Source organism: Mesoplodon densirostris, chromosome 6 (assembly GCF_025265405.1).
Source record: "Mesoplodon densirostris isolate mMesDen1 chromosome 6, mMesDen1 primary haplotype, whole genome shotgun sequence".
Lineage (NCBI taxonomy): Eukaryota > Metazoa > Chordata > Mammalia > Artiodactyla > Ziphiidae > Mesoplodon > Mesoplodon densirostris.
In genome coordinates this window covers 3,464,001-3,479,602 of record NC_082666.1, presented here as the reverse complement: position 1 = coordinate 3,479,602, position 15,602 = coordinate 3,464,001, and the positions used below count along the sequence as shown (strand labels likewise).

At 58.3% G+C, this 15,602-nt stretch overlaps 1 protein-coding gene across 2 annotated transcripts in view; it reads right to left on the bottom strand.

The window, feature by feature from the left end:
• Positions 1-2,129: 2,129 nt before the first annotated feature.
• Positions 2,130-15,602, bottom strand: part of OLFM1 (olfactomedin 1) — a 34,999-nt gene continuing 21,526 nt past the window's right edge. For both annotated transcript variants that reach the window (XM_060101143.1, XM_060101142.1), the window contains exons 5-6: positions 10,160-10,266; positions 2,130-3,825 (exon numbers count right to left, since the gene is read on the bottom strand). In XM_060101143.1, the coding sequence (XP_059957126.1) occupies positions 3,151-3,825; positions 10,160-10,266 (782 nt within the window). In that variant the 3' untranslated portion in view covers positions 2,130-3,150. The remainder of the gene's footprint in view (positions 3,826-10,159; positions 10,267-15,602) is intronic.

Genomic DNA, 15,602 nt, shown 5'->3' with positions numbered 1-15,602 from the left:
AAAGCAAGAAAGGATTTTTTGGATTATTTTGTCTTGGGCTTGGTGAGTTGTAAAAAAACCCCCAAATCTTAAAGAATATGTTGGGTAGAAGAGAATCCCAGATGCAGGGACGATGGGGCAGTCCAGAGCATGGGTGATGGAGGAAGGCTTTAAAGGAACAGGAGAGAAGCAGTGATTCCTCCTTGGAGGTGGGGAACGGGAAGCTTCCAGAAGGCGGGAGCTGTGAGCTGGGAGGGGAGGAAGGACGTGGGGAGGGCACAGGGGCCAAGGGGCTCTGGAGCGCCTTGTGCCCGGAGGTGGAGACCTGCTCGGTGAGCCCCACAGCAGCGTGTGGGCAGAGGGGAGAGGCTGAGGGGCGCTGGGGTCAGAGGTGGCCTGGGCCAGGCCCGAGGCGGCACCGTCCCCTCGCAGTGCAGTGTCTAGGCGGCCCCCAGCGTGCAGTAGAGACGTGGCCCCCGGTGCGGGAGGTGGGGGTGGGGAAGGGTCCCAGGAGTGGCCCTTGACTATGCAAGGCCGCCGCCCCTCCCCCAGGCTGCCCTGCTGGCCCACACCCCCAGCACTTTTCCAGGGTCCTCTGGCATCTCCCTCCCTCCCCACCCAGTGGTCCAGGACCTACCCAATTTCTCATGGGCGAGCCGACTGTGATCCAGGGCTCCCAACAGCGGGCGAGCCCCGGCCAGTGGTCATTCTTTTCTGCTTCAGTGTGTTACCCACCGGAGGGGTTGGAGAGGACAAGTGGGGCCTCCACCCTACTTCTCATCCCATATCTTCCCAGCAATTGGCCGGATCCCAAGGGCGCCCACTGTTACTAGCAGACACGGTCCCCACGCCCCCACTGTCTCTTTGTCTGACCGGCTTGCCGTCTCAGTGGCTCCAGCCTCCGAGGGGCCCCAGGGACGGAGTCGGATGTTCTTAGATGTTCTCAGACTGACTCCGAGAGTACCAGTGACACGAACGCCAGCTACACCCCCTCTAAGTGCCGCCTACACCCCTGCCTGGGGAACCGCCCAGGTTCTTTCCAGGACAAGTGATGGAAACTGAAGAAGACTGTTTTGGAAACACCTCGCCCCTCTGCTCTCTGGTTTGGGTGCGGTGCCAGCTGGGCTGAGCTCACGGGAGCTGCTGGCTTCTCCCCAGGCCCACATCACAGCCCTGCTGTCCACCCTGCCAAGGCGGCCAGCTGCCCCAGAGCAGAGGGAAGGGCAGGGGAGGGAGTGGTCACCACATGCCACACCCTGCCTTGGCATCTAGTGCCAAGGCCGGTCCTCAACTGTCTTGTGAAAGGAGAGTTACTTTGACCTGTGCCTTCTCTGGCCATGTGAATCCCCAGGGCACTCCAGAACGGCTCTGTCCTGCAGAGACCTCAGGGCCCACTTAGAGACAGAGCCTGGCTTGGTATCTGCAGGCCTAGCCATGGTGGTCTGGGCTCCCCCGATGCACGAGGTTCTCTGTCTCCAAGGCTCAGGGACCCAGACCCCAGACAGGGCTGGCCACTCACCTCCTGGATCCCCAGTGCTCCTAGTGAGCGAACTGGCCAGAGGGGGCCTGGGCTTACCTTTGCCCACTTTTCGGCAGGGTCTCTGCGGATGCCCCCTGCCACGTCGGAAGCGGGTGCTTGTCCCAGGCTCCTTCCAGCTGTGTCGTGGAGGAGCCTGGCGGGGTGGGGTGGGGTGGGACTCCCAGTGGTGTAGTCCTCGGATTCAGATTCACCCAAGGAGTGGGGACCTCCAAGCTGATTCTTGGGTTCCGACCCTTGCAGGGGATGAGTGCCTAGGGATCCAATGGGGCTTGTGTCCAGACGGTGCCCTATCCTCTTCTGAGAGGGGCACTCGCTGTGGAATACGTCTGCAAGGATCTGGAAGTCTCGGTCATTTTTTTTTTTTTTTTTTTTGCGGTACGCGGGCCTCTCACTGCTGTGGCCTCTCCCGTTGCGGAGCACAGGCTCCGGACGCGCAGGCTCAGCGGCCATGGCTCACGGGCCCAGCCGCTCCACGGCATGTGGGATCCTCCCGGACCGGGGCACGAACCCGTGTCCCCTGCATCAGCAGGCGGACTCTCAACCACTGCGCCACCAGGGAAGCCCAGTCTCGGTCATTTTTAAGACCCTCTGAAATGACAAACGAAGCAAAGCCATCTCCTAATATTTTTATTGTTCCTTAGATAACCGGATAGTACAAAGTTTCCCTCTTTTTTACTTAAAAAATGTCCTTTCCGCACACTGCTGCCCTCAGGAGCATTTTTTTCCCCTTGGAAACCGAAGTTTCCCTAGATGAGCCCCTCATCTGGGGTTACACTATTTAGATAATTTAACAAGAAGAGGGTATTTCCTTTCATGATTAGCAACATGAAATTGATCATCTCTCTACAAGGGCGAACATTGATGTGTTTTTTTTTATTCCTCTTTAGAAACAAAAACCATCCACTTACTAATCCAAACTACGGCATTGCATTTACAACATTCATGGCATCAACTAAACAGACAAGTCACCACCTTGAGGAAACAACAGACGGACATTGTACGATGTATCTACGGGGTACGCGGATTCAAACGGTGTGGCACTGAGCCTGTCCACGCCACACACGCTGGCCACCGCTCTTGGGGACTAACTCGGGTCCACGGGCTACTTGGAGTCTCAGCACAGTTCATCTAAGACACAACACGTGGTCAAGGACGGCAGCAGTGATGAGATGCGAGTTACACTAGCCTACGTGGCCCCCTCGGCCACCGAGCAAGGCCCGGGGGAGGGGGACTTCAATGAGACACGACACTCAGGTTCATCGAGCTGACCATGATCTACGGACAAGTCCATGCGATCCTAACAGTGGGTTGTTCTCGGTTAACAACTGGCCAACAGTCAGTGCCTTACTTCTTGAGTATATTGACCAGAAAGGGGACCAGGGCAGGGGAACCAGGGAGCCCTGGGCTGCAATTCCAGCCGTATATACGGGGACTTCTTCCCACACTGGCCGCCCTCCAGCTGGAGCTGGAGAAACACGGGGGGCAACGCCACCCCGTGATGCCGGAGTCCACGCTGCTGCTGATTTTTCCAAATTAGCCTTGTTCGTCTCACCAATATTAATTTGGCAGCTGTTCCACAGGAATTTCCAGGTGGGTGAGGACTCGGACCCTTGGCTTCCAGGCCGAGGGGACTACAACTCATCAGACCGAATGACGTGGAAGAGGGTGACGTTGTAGAGGATCTGGTGGCCATTGTTCCAGGCATACAGGGCGCGGTCCTTGGGGTTGTAGTCCAGCATGGAGATGTGCGAGTACTTGTTCTGGAAGGGGATGTCGATGTACTCGTAGGTAGAGGCGTTGGTTTGGTAGGCGTAGTGGACCTTGGTGCCCCCCGAGTAGCCGTTGGTGACGTAGAGGGTCCCGCAGATGATGAAGGCCTCGCCCGCGCTGCGCTTGGGGTAGCTGGTGTTCCAGGTCTGCAGCACCTGCAGGGAGATGGGGTCCAGCTTGCTGATGACGATGTTGCCGGCGTTCTGGTTGGTGGCATAGACAGCCCACAGCCCATTCTCATCCACCATGAGGTCGATGTCCGAGTGGCCACCCCAGGCGTAGTGGTACATGTTGTTATAGCCAGCATAGTCCAGGCTGCGCGTCTTCAGGATCGTCTCCGTCTTTAGGTCGAACCTGATGACGATGTGGCTCTGGAACTTGTTGAAGTAGATGGAGCCGTTGTAGACCACCTGCCCCGTGCCGGACCAGGGGTGCGGGAGGCGGTGGGACGTGAAGTTGTCCGTGGTCATGAAGGCCAGCATCGATCTGTACTCCCGGACAAAGCGGTTGTTGTGGTAGCCGTCCATGTACCAGACCTGCGGACACAGTGGACCTGTCAGTGGTGCTGAAGGCGGGGGACCCCTCCCGGGTAGGCATCCCCTCCTGGACTTGGGATTTAGTGATTCGGCACCCAGAGAAGGAGCTGGAAGGACTGGGAGAGAATAGACTCAACAGGGTCACGTCCTTCCTCCAAACCCACAGGACGCCCTTCACGAGGGGCCAGGTCTGTCTCCCCACCAGGGGAGGAAGCGTCCAGCCTGGAGAAAGGACACCACACACAGGGGTGTGGGAACCGGCAGCCTGGGACCTGCAGCCGCGCCGTGGGCGTGGCTGGCAGCCACCCTCTGCTGTTCCCGCCAAGTGGGTGGGGCTGCCCCCAGGCTGTGGGTCATCTGGGAAGGCTGGCCCTCCAGCAGCATGTGACACCGCCCTCCAGCAGGACGCTGTGGCAGAGGGCACAGCCGCCTGGGCCTGCAGGAGGACAAGTGCCCACAACACCGGGCACTCTGCAGGGATGACCATTATCAAGGTCACCAGGAAGGGCGATGCCCAATATCCCAGGGGGCGCGTGCGTCAGGCCTCTCCTTTCGTCCAGGCCCTCACAGCAGGCCGGACTGAATCATCAGTCCGGCGGGGGGACGTCATTCATTTGGCACTTGGGATGCTCCGAGTGTAATCACTCTGTCACACCCAGTCCTGTCACGCCTCTCCGGGCTTCCAGAAGGCTCTGATTGCTCAAATCAACCAAGATAACAAACCCAGTAGAGGCCCAAGTTTGGGGTCACAAGAAGAAGAGCTTTCCGATGACTGCTTAAATGCCAGTTGACTCAGAAGCTGTCTAGACTTTGCACAAAACGCTTTAGTCATTTTCAACCAACATGGGAGCAAATTAGAAAGCAATGCAGTTAGTCAGAGGAAAATCTGCCGGGCTAATGCCGTTCCCAGTGCATCTGTCTGGCAAGAAGGCAGCTGCTTTATCCGTCAAGGGCTCTGCCGGCTGCAGGAGGGATTAAGGATGTGGGAGTTTTCAGACACGGTATTGTGCATGCGTTAAAAAATTTTTAAAAACCCCCAAAACCTGTAACCTGGTTCCTGAGACATCCATTCAGATGCTTAGAGGCAGATGTGCTTTTTGTTTTTACCAACATTTTTTTTAAAGACTGGGTCTCATTTGAGGCTTTTCATTATCCTTAGCCTCTGTCAGAGCAGCCCTCAGCGATGTGGGCCATGCATTAGAACGGGGCAAGCGCAGGGCTGTGCGGAAGGTGTCAGAGGTCCGTGGGATCATGTGCAGATGCCCTGACATCTCTCCTCCTCTTGGTTACCTCCCAGACAGGGAGCTCACGGCTTCTCTCAAGACTTAGCTCAAGTGACAGCCCCCCGCTGAACCCTCTCCTGACCCCCCCCATCTCAGCTCTGTTTGCCTCCCCCACAACTGGGTCTTTGATGGTGGGGACCCGGTTGGGTTGATGCATCCCTGGACACCCAGGGATCAGCACGTCCTTCCTGTGGGCAGAGCTGGGTGAAGTCAGCATCCAATTTCTAAGGATTTTTAAACTGCCTTTTCCTCCGATAAACTGGCAAGTTGGTCGCAGGGGGCAACACTTGGAAAAGGCAATTTAGGGTGGGAGAGAAAATCAGCACAGGCACTAAATGTGTAACAACCAGCTCTCGGCCTGGAGGGTTTAGGCCACCAGTGAGCTCCTCTGTGCAAAAGAGGAGCGCATCACGGGACCCCCAGGGCCTGCGATGAGCCTTTGGCAGTGCCTCCCACACCCACGAGTTCACTCTGATCTCACCTAAAATGCCTTGTCCTTCCCCTCCTGCTCCACGTTCCAAGGCTCAGATGGAATCCCGTCCCCTCCAGGATGCCGCCCAGAACCGCTGAGGCCTGGGACCAGGGTCCTCAACCTGGCTGGGTCCCCTGGGAGCTTTCACACCCCAGAACAATGACACAGACCTTGGGGGTGGAGCCGGGCATCGGCTGGTTAAAGCTTCCAGGGGATTCGGACGTTCGGCAGGGTCCCTGAGACCACCTGTTCCAAGTCCCCAGTTCGGAGAGGCCCAGGGGTGAGCGTCTCGCCCAGGGCCACACGGTCTGTTCACCAGAAAGCAGACTGCATCTCGCACAGGACGCACCCACTGCCTGTCTTCGCTGGGCCACTTCCTCCCAGACTCCCGAGGCCGTCCTCTGAAATGCCCAACCGACCCCATACAGCAGGTTCCGTTCACGGGCACAGACAGAAGGGGACGGCGACCCTCCACTCGCTCACTCCTGGGCTTGACCACACCGCCCGCTTCACCCACCACCGCCCAGCAGGATGCCTCGGGTGGCCCAGGTGGCCATGCGCCTCCTGTTCTCCACGTGATGGGAACTCGTTCCCTGCCCTCCGGGCGCTGGTGACCCCAGGGCCACGCTCTATGTAGGCTGCAGCTCCCTGGGGCCATCGTCCTGCGGGAAGGACCGTGGGGACCCAGGCTGAGGCGGCGGGGGAGAGCTGAGAACACAGCGGGGGACAGAAGCCAGGGAAGCCCAAGGGAGAAAGGGGCCCTCGGGGCGGCAGTGCTCAGAGCCCCGCTGCGGGTGCTTCTGCCAGCAGAAGGCAGGCCCCCGGGCGAGTGGCGAGAGGAGTGCCCTCGGCAGGTCTGAGGCCAGTGCGCAAGCTCCCCCATCCATGAGGGTCCCTTTGCCAGAAAAGATAAAACAAAGCCACCTCCGGATTCTTTCTTTGTAAATGCCACGCCTTGAGTGGATGCGGCCTACCAGCTCACTGGAATCAAAACGCCCAACGCCAGCTCCCCTGTAAGAAAACCTGGGTATTCCCACATCTTGACTGCATTTCGGTTCGGTGGGGTTTTCCTAATTGTCCCTATTATTTTCATGTGCTTTTTAGTGAAGAGGGCCACCTCGGGGCAGGGCAGGGCAGGGCAGGGCGGGGCGATGGTGTCGAGTCTGGCCCCATCAGCAGGGATGTACCCGGGAGGGGCGGAGGGGGGGAGGGAAGCTGCCCAAAGGGCCTGGCTTAGTAACGTGACCATGTCCTCTCCTCCCTTTGGCGGGGCAGGCATCTGTCACATGTCCTCCTGGCAGGGCCTGACCTCAAGGAGCCGGCACGGGTGGGAAAGATGCTCTAAAGGGAGCCCTTAGCTGAACAGGTGAGTGGGGAGGTGGGAGGCTTCACTGGGGAGTGAGGGTTGAAAGGGGGGCAAGGTCAGCAGCCCCAAGACCGTCCCCAACCACACGAAACAGTGTGACCGTGCGGTTCGGATAACACGACCTCCAGGAAGACGGATTCCGTAGGAATAAAATGCCTGGATGGCTGTGACGCTGTTTAGATGACAGGGAAAGACTTTTAAACACTAAACCGAGCTCACTGCTGTTTGGGAGGCGAGACGTGTCTTAGTGATGAGACCACCCCTCTGAACATGAACCTCCTGGGGGCCAGAGGCTGGCTGGTGCCCTTACCAATGTCTGATGTGAGCGGGCCTGGGACTTCTACGGCGGAAGCACGGCTGTTAAGAGGGATGGTGGATGCCGGACCTTCGAAGGGTCCACAGTCAGAGGTACGTGCCTCAGCGTCTTGGTCTCCCGGGAGAGGGACACAGCCTGGGGTGACGAGAGCATGGCTTCCAGAGCTCTGGTGCCATCAGAAGCTTCTGGAAAGGGTGGAGGACCACCGGAGCCCAGCACAGTGCCTGCACACAGGTGGTGCTTAATGAACGAGCTAACCTGGTTCTAACAGCTCAGCACAAAGGCAGGGGGACCCGAAAGCCCCTTTGAGGACTCCCGGACAGGGGTCCCAAGGCAATTCCCCACCCTGGCTGTTGGCTACACCCCTCTTTCCTCGCCCTCTGTGGCCTCCTGCACTGAAGCTGACACTGACTTATTTTTTTTGGAGTGAGTTATGGGTCTCCTCTGTGTGATCAAAACTGGACGGAGAATGGAAAAGATCAAAACACAAGAAAACAGCTCCCTTCCAGATCAGTGGCAGGACCTGGGGACGTGTCGCTTAGCAGGCTGTGAGTTGGTGGCTGTGCTGCCCTCACGGCTTGGGGCAGGACTGCCGACTGCCCAAAGCTTTGGAACAGGCCCCCAGGGTCCCCTGCCAGCGAGCTGGTCCCCTCCCTCCCGCCCCACGCAGTCAGCTCCTGCAAAGGTCCTCCTTCCGCCTTCCTGCTTGCACTCTGTCTGTCCATCACCAGGGCCCCCTTTCCTGGAGGGTGGTCAATCATCAAGCAGAAAAGAGGTGTCTAATTTCCAAAAGCATCCATCACCACCTCAGCGGCTCTGCAAATGAACCTACATCCTCACGGTCCGGGGGATTCCAGGAGCCCTGATACGTGATCTCTGAGAAAAGATAATTTGACGAGCGCTCACTACAACAAAGGAAATTGACATCAACATGGGGACCCAGAGGCACATCGGCGGTGTCAGATGGGGCGAAATCCTCTAGACCGGGGTTCGTCCTCTGCAGCACCAAGGTCACTGGTTCCAGCTCACGGATCCCAAGAGGCCTGCTGGGTCAGTGGGGTGTGTGTGGTGGGGCAGGCAGAGGGCAGGCAGGAGGTGGGGAGAAGGCAATGGAGAGGAGGGTGATTCGGAAGACTCAACCTGGAACATCGCGGTTAATAAATGGTTAATAAAACCACTGGCCAGCCTTTCCTGAAACCTTGGGCAAGTCATGTGACCCTCCTGGGTTTTCTCATCAACACAGCAGAGACAACTATGATCTCCGGTTGGAGGGCAGCCGTGGGACCAAACCAGGCCAGGCACAGGTGCGCTCAGCTGAGGGCTGGGCACCCATGTCGCTGTGTCCTAGAAACCAATACTTCCTCTTGTATTTCAATATATACATCATGCGCTCAGGGTCTGCATCACCATCTTGTTTTCATGTCTGCATTACTGTTATTATCACTGACATCTGCAGCAAGCACACTCCTAACCAAACTCGGAACCAAAGTGGTGTTTTCCAGGGGGATGCGGATGAAACTGAAGAGTAGTCAGGGTAACAATTGGCCAATTAAATGGTTCACTGGTAATTAACTGGTAATTAATTGGCCAATTAAATTCTTAGAAAACTTCCAAGGACCAGCTAGCCATCACCATTCAGAAAATAAAACACAAACAAACTTCACCCCCAAAATACCGGACCCGGTCATTTCCCGGGTTTGCAGCCTGTAGCCGGCCCTCTCCTTCCAGAACTCTCTGCCTGCAGACCTGGGGATGAGGTCTGGGAAGAGGCTGCTGGCCTGCTGGGGGGTGGGTAAGGAAGGGGAGAGACGGGGGCTCCTCCCACTGGAGGTTGTGGGATAAAAAGACAGACGCCCAGATCGCTGGAAAGCCCGTCATGGACCCCAGGCGTCTCCCCCAAAAGGAGAAAGTGTGCCGCTTCCTGATCTAAACGGAAGCGATCACACTGTCTAAAGGGTGGGAATGGGGCTGGGGGAGGAGCAAAGATCAGAAGTCTCAAGATCCCTCCCCACTGAAAATCCTCCAGACAAGGCTCAGAGGTTCTCAAATTCCTAAGCTCCTTTCTCAATCTGCCCAGAGGAAGAGTTGAGTTTTTTTTTAAGTGTTTATTTTCTAAACGTCCTGCAGGCAAGGGGCTGGGTAAGAGAGGCCCTGGACTGTTGCGAGGGTTCTCTCCGGGTGCCAGTGGTCAGGCAGGTGGACCACCAAGGGACAGGGATGCCCACAGCTCCTTTCCTCCACCAAGAGCCAGAACCCTGGGCGTTAGGAACCTCCCTTCGCTGAAACGCTCCCAAAGGACGCTGTGGTGACGGATGGATGTCACCCGGGCCCTGTGGGTCAGGCACCACCCTCCCAGCCAGCCAGCCCTCTCTGCTCCCCATGCCCCGAAGGGAATCCAACGACAGAACGCAGCCCCCACCCCATCCCGATCAAGACAGATGTGCCACTAGGTGGTCTCTCTCTCCTTTTATGAGCTTTTTATCCAGGGGGGAAAGTCTAGAAAAAAAAGAACATGACTTTTCTCCTAAATCAAAAAAGAACATGAGTTTCCATCAGCCATGAAAGGAATGGCAAATGAAACGCAAATGAGAAGTCATTAAAACAAGAAGGCCTGGCCATGCTGTTCCTGAGTGGAGCGGGGGCAGGGCTGTGAGCATGGGAAGGTTTCAGCCCGGAGGCAGCCCCTCCGCTCCCAGGGGCAGAGCCGCGCCCGGGGAGGGGGTCGCAGGCGTTCTCGGACCCGCCCCGTGGTCTGTGACTCTGCCTTAGTACAGGGACCTCGGCAAGGGACATGGGCCTCTCCCCAAAGTCCCTGGAACCCCAGCCCGGGGGCACCAAGTTTCGCTCGTCCACAGCCCCCCGGCCCCAGACCCAGATCCAATGAAGGAAGCACTTACCCTGTTATCACCTTCTGGGGCCAGAGGGTCCGTCATCCAGGACCCAAACCTCGAGCCAGAGGTCTTGATGGTCACGGGGTCACTTATGCCCGTCAGCTTGCCACACGCTGCAAGAGAGGACACAGCGCAGGGGAGTGAGTGCCTGGGCCCAGCCCCAATACCGGCCCCTCCCTCGGCTGCTTCTCAGCCATCCCTGCCCTGCTCTTCCCGTGGCACACCCAGCCCCAAAGGCGAGAGAGGCCACCACCCCCTCCCCCAAGCAGAGAGCAACGGAGGCCAGGGCGGGTGCGGAGAGGGAGGCGCAGCCCCCTGGGCCTCGGGCCGGGGGTGCCAGGGCTGCACCTCCCGATGGGGCGGTCAGCCTCGCCCAGACACAGTTTTCTCCTCTGGGAAGCGGGGGCGGCAGCCGCTGGACCTCCTAAGGAGAAAGTGCATCCGCGGTTCAGCGCAGGAGGAAGGGCGCTCCTTCCGGGATGCGCTCGGGGCCACACCGACACTCGGACATTCCCGACAGCCCAGCGCCCTTCCCACTGCCCCTGGTAGCCCCGGGCAGCCACCATGCCCAGCAGAAATCCCCCTCCTGCCACCTGGATGCCAACCTGTGTGTGTAGCCCTGAAGCCTTCCGGAATAAGTAAACTCAGCCAGCCTCAGAAGGGCAAAAGGTTCCTGAGCCTCAGAAGCCGACTGGCCTCTCGACGTAGGCAGTGGGCCCTGCCCTGTGGGGACGTGTGCCTTCTAGGACGCCCTCCCTTTCTTCCAGGCCAGGCCTGCGTGTAACTCCCCAGCTCTGCCTGCTCTGCTAAACTGCCACTGTATTAGCAGATGTAGAGGTCAGTCTGCAAAGTTTAGAGGACACTTGCACGTTTTCAGAAGATTGCCAGTGACTTAACCCAGGGACCGTGGTTTAGCCGGGGGTCGTCCTAACAAGTGAGGTGGCCCGGCCTCGGGGAGGGGCCCATGGCCGCCTCTGCACTGTCTGGGGTGCCTCCCACTCTCTCCCCAAACTTAAAGTGGGGCAAGTAAATCCATCAGCATCATTGAACAAGACTGGAGAAGTGGACGCCCTGGACCCCCAGCCCAGTGCCTGATGCCTCTGTCTCTTTGTGTTGTCAGGAGAGCTTGTATCTGGGCAACGCGGAGGCTTTGGACCAGGATTAAGAGCCGACTGCAAGCAGAAGAAAGGCGGCTTTACAGCCAAATTCCCATCAAGTCACGCTGCCCTGCTCAGAAGCCCCTGCGGTGCCGCTCCCCAGGCTGCCGCCTCTGGCCCAGATTCGAAAAAGGAACTCAACTATTTTTACTCGCCCATCCCTTCCCAGTGTATATTTTGCCTGTTCCCCTTTCAGGAGGAATTGCATACTTTCCCACTGAAATACTGTCCCCTCAAGGCCCGAGGCCATCACTTGCAGGGCAGGTACGTGAGTCTGCAGACAGGCGAGGGTCCCTGCAGACAGCAAGTCTGCCCGGCCCTGTCCACAACCCCCCACCTGAGGGAGGACAGAGGACAAAGGGACTGGATGTTACGCGCAGGTTTGCCAACATCTACAGCAACGAGAAGAAAAAAGTGGGTCCTTGGAAATCTCGCGAGAGCGTGCGCGCCCACGAGAGCCCCAGACCAAGTTCTCATCTCACGAGAGTTTTGAGAATTTGGGTGGGGTTCCCTGAGGGTTCCGTCTGGAGGAGGGAGGGCAGGGGAGAAGCAGGACACTAGGCTGGTCTCCCCCCAGCACCCTCTTTGTTTCTGTGACCCTGGGGGGTTCTGGGCTGCCCCCGGAAGACAGCAGACCCTCCGAACACCAGAAACAGCCCATCTCCCTGCTGCCCAGAGGCCAGCAAAGTGCCCTGTGTGAATGTCCCGTGCAGCGCCTCCCCACCGCTGAGTCAGGGACAGTGGTCCTGTCTGCTGCCTGGAAGGAGAAGTCCCAAGGCACTGTGGCCCCAAGGGTGTCACGGATCGGGGGCCCCGGGTGGGATGCCTGCTGGTGCTCCATCGCGGGCACACTTCCCAGTGAGATGTCCACTCACGCCAACACCCTGCCCAGCCTTCAGTGGCCACACCCGGCCTGGGACGACCTCCCCCGAAGGAGACAGACATCCATCCTTTACATCACACTCAGAAGGTGAAGATGGCGGGTGGAGGGCCGGCTCGGCCGCCTGCCCAGCTCTTCTCGCCTCCCTACCTTCGCTCGGACGCACCCCCATAGGGAGAGCCAGACCCCCACCCCGCGCCTGCCCTCCTGTCTTCTGTGGCTGGACCCACACCGATGCCTCTGCTGAGCCCGCTCCCTTCTGGACGGCACCCACCCTGCCTCCCCGACCCAGGCTGGGCCTGCACACCCCCTGGGCGTGGCCCCGGGCCTGCGGGTCTCATGGCCCCAGGCAGGACGCCCCTCCCCCCGCAAGGCTCCGCCTGGGGGAGCTGTCCAAAACGAATGAATGAACAAATGACTCACCTCTCAGGAACTGAGAGGTATAACGATCCATCTCCCAGAAAATCCACGTCAGCCCTCAGCCCACTGCTTCGCCACGTAACCCGTCAGAGGGGACGGGGGTGGGGAAGGTGGGCCGCCTCTTCTGAGGGCGGCTTCCTTATCTGCCAGAAGGATACCCACCCCAGAGGCGGTGGTGGGAATTAGAGCAGTTAACCAGTGGGGAGCTTCTAGAAGGATGCCCGTCACGCATAAGTGCCCAGTGAGGCCAGCGGCCATGGATTCACACTGAGACTGTGGCCAAGTCCAGGCCCGGGGCTGCCCCGGATGGTCCCACTGCGTCCGGCCCACACATGGCTGCAGAGAAGGGGAGACCGACCGTCTGTGGGGGGGGCTGGGGGGCGGGAGGAGGGCATCTGCACCAGCCCCAGCCCCGCCCTGCCCTGGGCTGAGGTCTCCCCCCAGTGCACCCTGGCCCGAGGGGCTGAGCCCACCCTCCCCCAGCCTCTCGGAGGGAGCCTTAAAATCATGGGTGAGGAGGCAGCAGAGAAGGGCCAGCTGGCCCGGGAGGCCTGCTTGGCCAACTCCTGGCTGTGGGCTCAGCTCTTCACTGGGGATGGAGGCTGCCCGCCCTGCTTGAGTCACGGAGTTATTTTTGGTTCTCCATCCAAACTGGCTCTGCCAAGACCTCGGGAACTGATGGGATCTAAAAAAGCCCCACGGCAGAGCCGCGAGGCAGAATCTTGGCACGTTCCGTTCACGAAAGTGTCCCTCTCTTGTCATGAGCGCTCGGGCTTCGTGGATGGGGAGGGAAAGGAAGCCGAGGAGGTCCATCTCAGAGGAGGCTGGGCTCCAGGCACAGCACCCTCAGCTGCGAGGGCCCTGAGAGCCCAGGACGGGTCTCAGGAGGGAGGCCGCCTTGCAAAGCTGGGAGCCTGGACAAAGCAGCCTCCGCAGATGAAACCCTGTGGCTCCTGCTATTCCTAGAAGGAGGCCACTTCTGAACAACAGCCCGAGTGACCTCTGACAGGAGCCTGAGCAGGCCCCAGGGCGACGTGCCTGCCAGGGAACCGGGCCAGAGACCAGATTGAGGGGGCTGACTGCTCCACAGCAGGCAGACGGGTCCCGGGACCACCCGGCCTCCAGGCCCATCTGCCTCTGTCCCAGCTTGTATCCCCGACCCAGGCTGGGCCTGCACACCCCCACTAAAGACTGGAAAGAGTTAAGCTGGAAGAGCTGGCAAAGCTGGGAGCTCAGACAGATGCATGTCCTTGCAGAAGAGCTAACCTGGGACGGAGCAGCCTCCCTGCAAGCCCAGGCCCAGAGCCCCGAGGGCCGCCCTGGACGCCCATCTCCCCTCCGCACCTGGGCAGGGACGGGGGCGCTGAGAGACCTCTTGCGATCCCGAGCACTTCCCGGAAGGAACCTGGGGGGACACCTGCCTGCCTGCTGGGACCACTGAGGTCACTGCCGTGGGCGGCACCTGGACTCGGGTCCCCTCCCTCCTCGCTGTCCTAGTGGGTCCCCTGCAGACTGAGACACCCTAAACTTCCCTCTCAATCCTGAGTGCAAATCCGCATGGGCTAACTTATCCGCTGTCCTTGGGAGCAGCTCACTCACCCGGCTCCATCCCAGCCTCTGGGGAGGAGGTAAGGGCCCCTCTCTCTGTCTCCCCGACCTTCCCTACAGAGGGCTTTAGCACCGGAGAACCAGAATGGTCCAGCTGGGGGAAGCCCTAAAGTCAGCTAGTTCCCCTCATTTACAGACAGGACTGAGGCCTGACACTAACGGGCATGTGACATGCCCGGGACACGTGCATGAGTGTGTGTCCTGCATTGGATCTTAAGTCTCTGCTTTTGGCTGGTTTAGCTGCTGGGGCATCTGATTCTGCAGGCTCTCCACGGAGTGGCAGTGAAAGCTCGGGGGACGGGGTCACCGGGCAGCTCCGCCTCTCCCTTGCCTTGCCCGGGAACCAGAGGGACTGCAGGGGAGCCGTGGGGACCCGCCTCCCTTCCGGATGATGCCCGAGAGATGCTGAGCCCAATGTCCAGTTCTAGAAATCAGACTTTCAGATTCACGTTCTGGCTGGGCCATTAGGAAAAACATACAGTCCCATCAAGAGAGGGATTTAAAAATGGAAACAGAAAACCAATGGAACCTGCAGTCCTTGCTTTTTTTTTTTTTTTCCTGTGTATGGAATTGTCAGCAACATCCATTTGAAGAGAATAGAGACCTAATTAAGAGCACGTTGGGGAAACTGCAGGGAGACCCTCTTCCCCATAATTACACCAGGAAGGTAACCGAGATGCTGTTCTCCAGAGCAAAAGGAACCTACAGTCAGACTTCAGACCCAGGAGACAAGAGGTGGAGGTGGCGGGGGGCCGGGGGGCCGGGGGTGGGCGGGGGAGCCCGAGGTAGGACCTGCCGACCTCTGAGACACTGCATCTTCAGAAGTCCTAACCGCCCAGGACAGCATCAGTGCTGGCTTCCCCTGTTCTATGCTCACTGGCAACCTCTCAGCAAAGAAACAGGCTAAGATGGCACCTATTTGCAAGGCTAAAATAAAGACTAAAATAAGCAGACACAGGATATTGGTTGGGTCTTTAAGTTACGGAGCTTGAATGAAAACCTAGGAAGCGGGAGAAGGAGCAGCAGCTAAATCTACCTATTACCTGTTGTCTGTCTACCTACCTACCTACCTACTTATTATCTGTTGTCTATCTACCTACATACCTACTGACTTACCTACGTACCTATCTACCTATTATCTGTTGTCTATCCAACTACCTACCTACTGACTTAACTACCTACCTATTTACCTATTATCTGTTGTCTGTCTACCTTTCTATGTATTATCTGTTTACCTACCTACTCACCTACTTATCTATCATCCGTCTAACTACCTACTGACCTACCTACCTACCTATCATCGGTCTAACTGTCTCTTTACCTAGCAATCATGTCTAGCTATCGTGTACTACCTACCCACCTGCCTATGTGTCCTATCACTGTG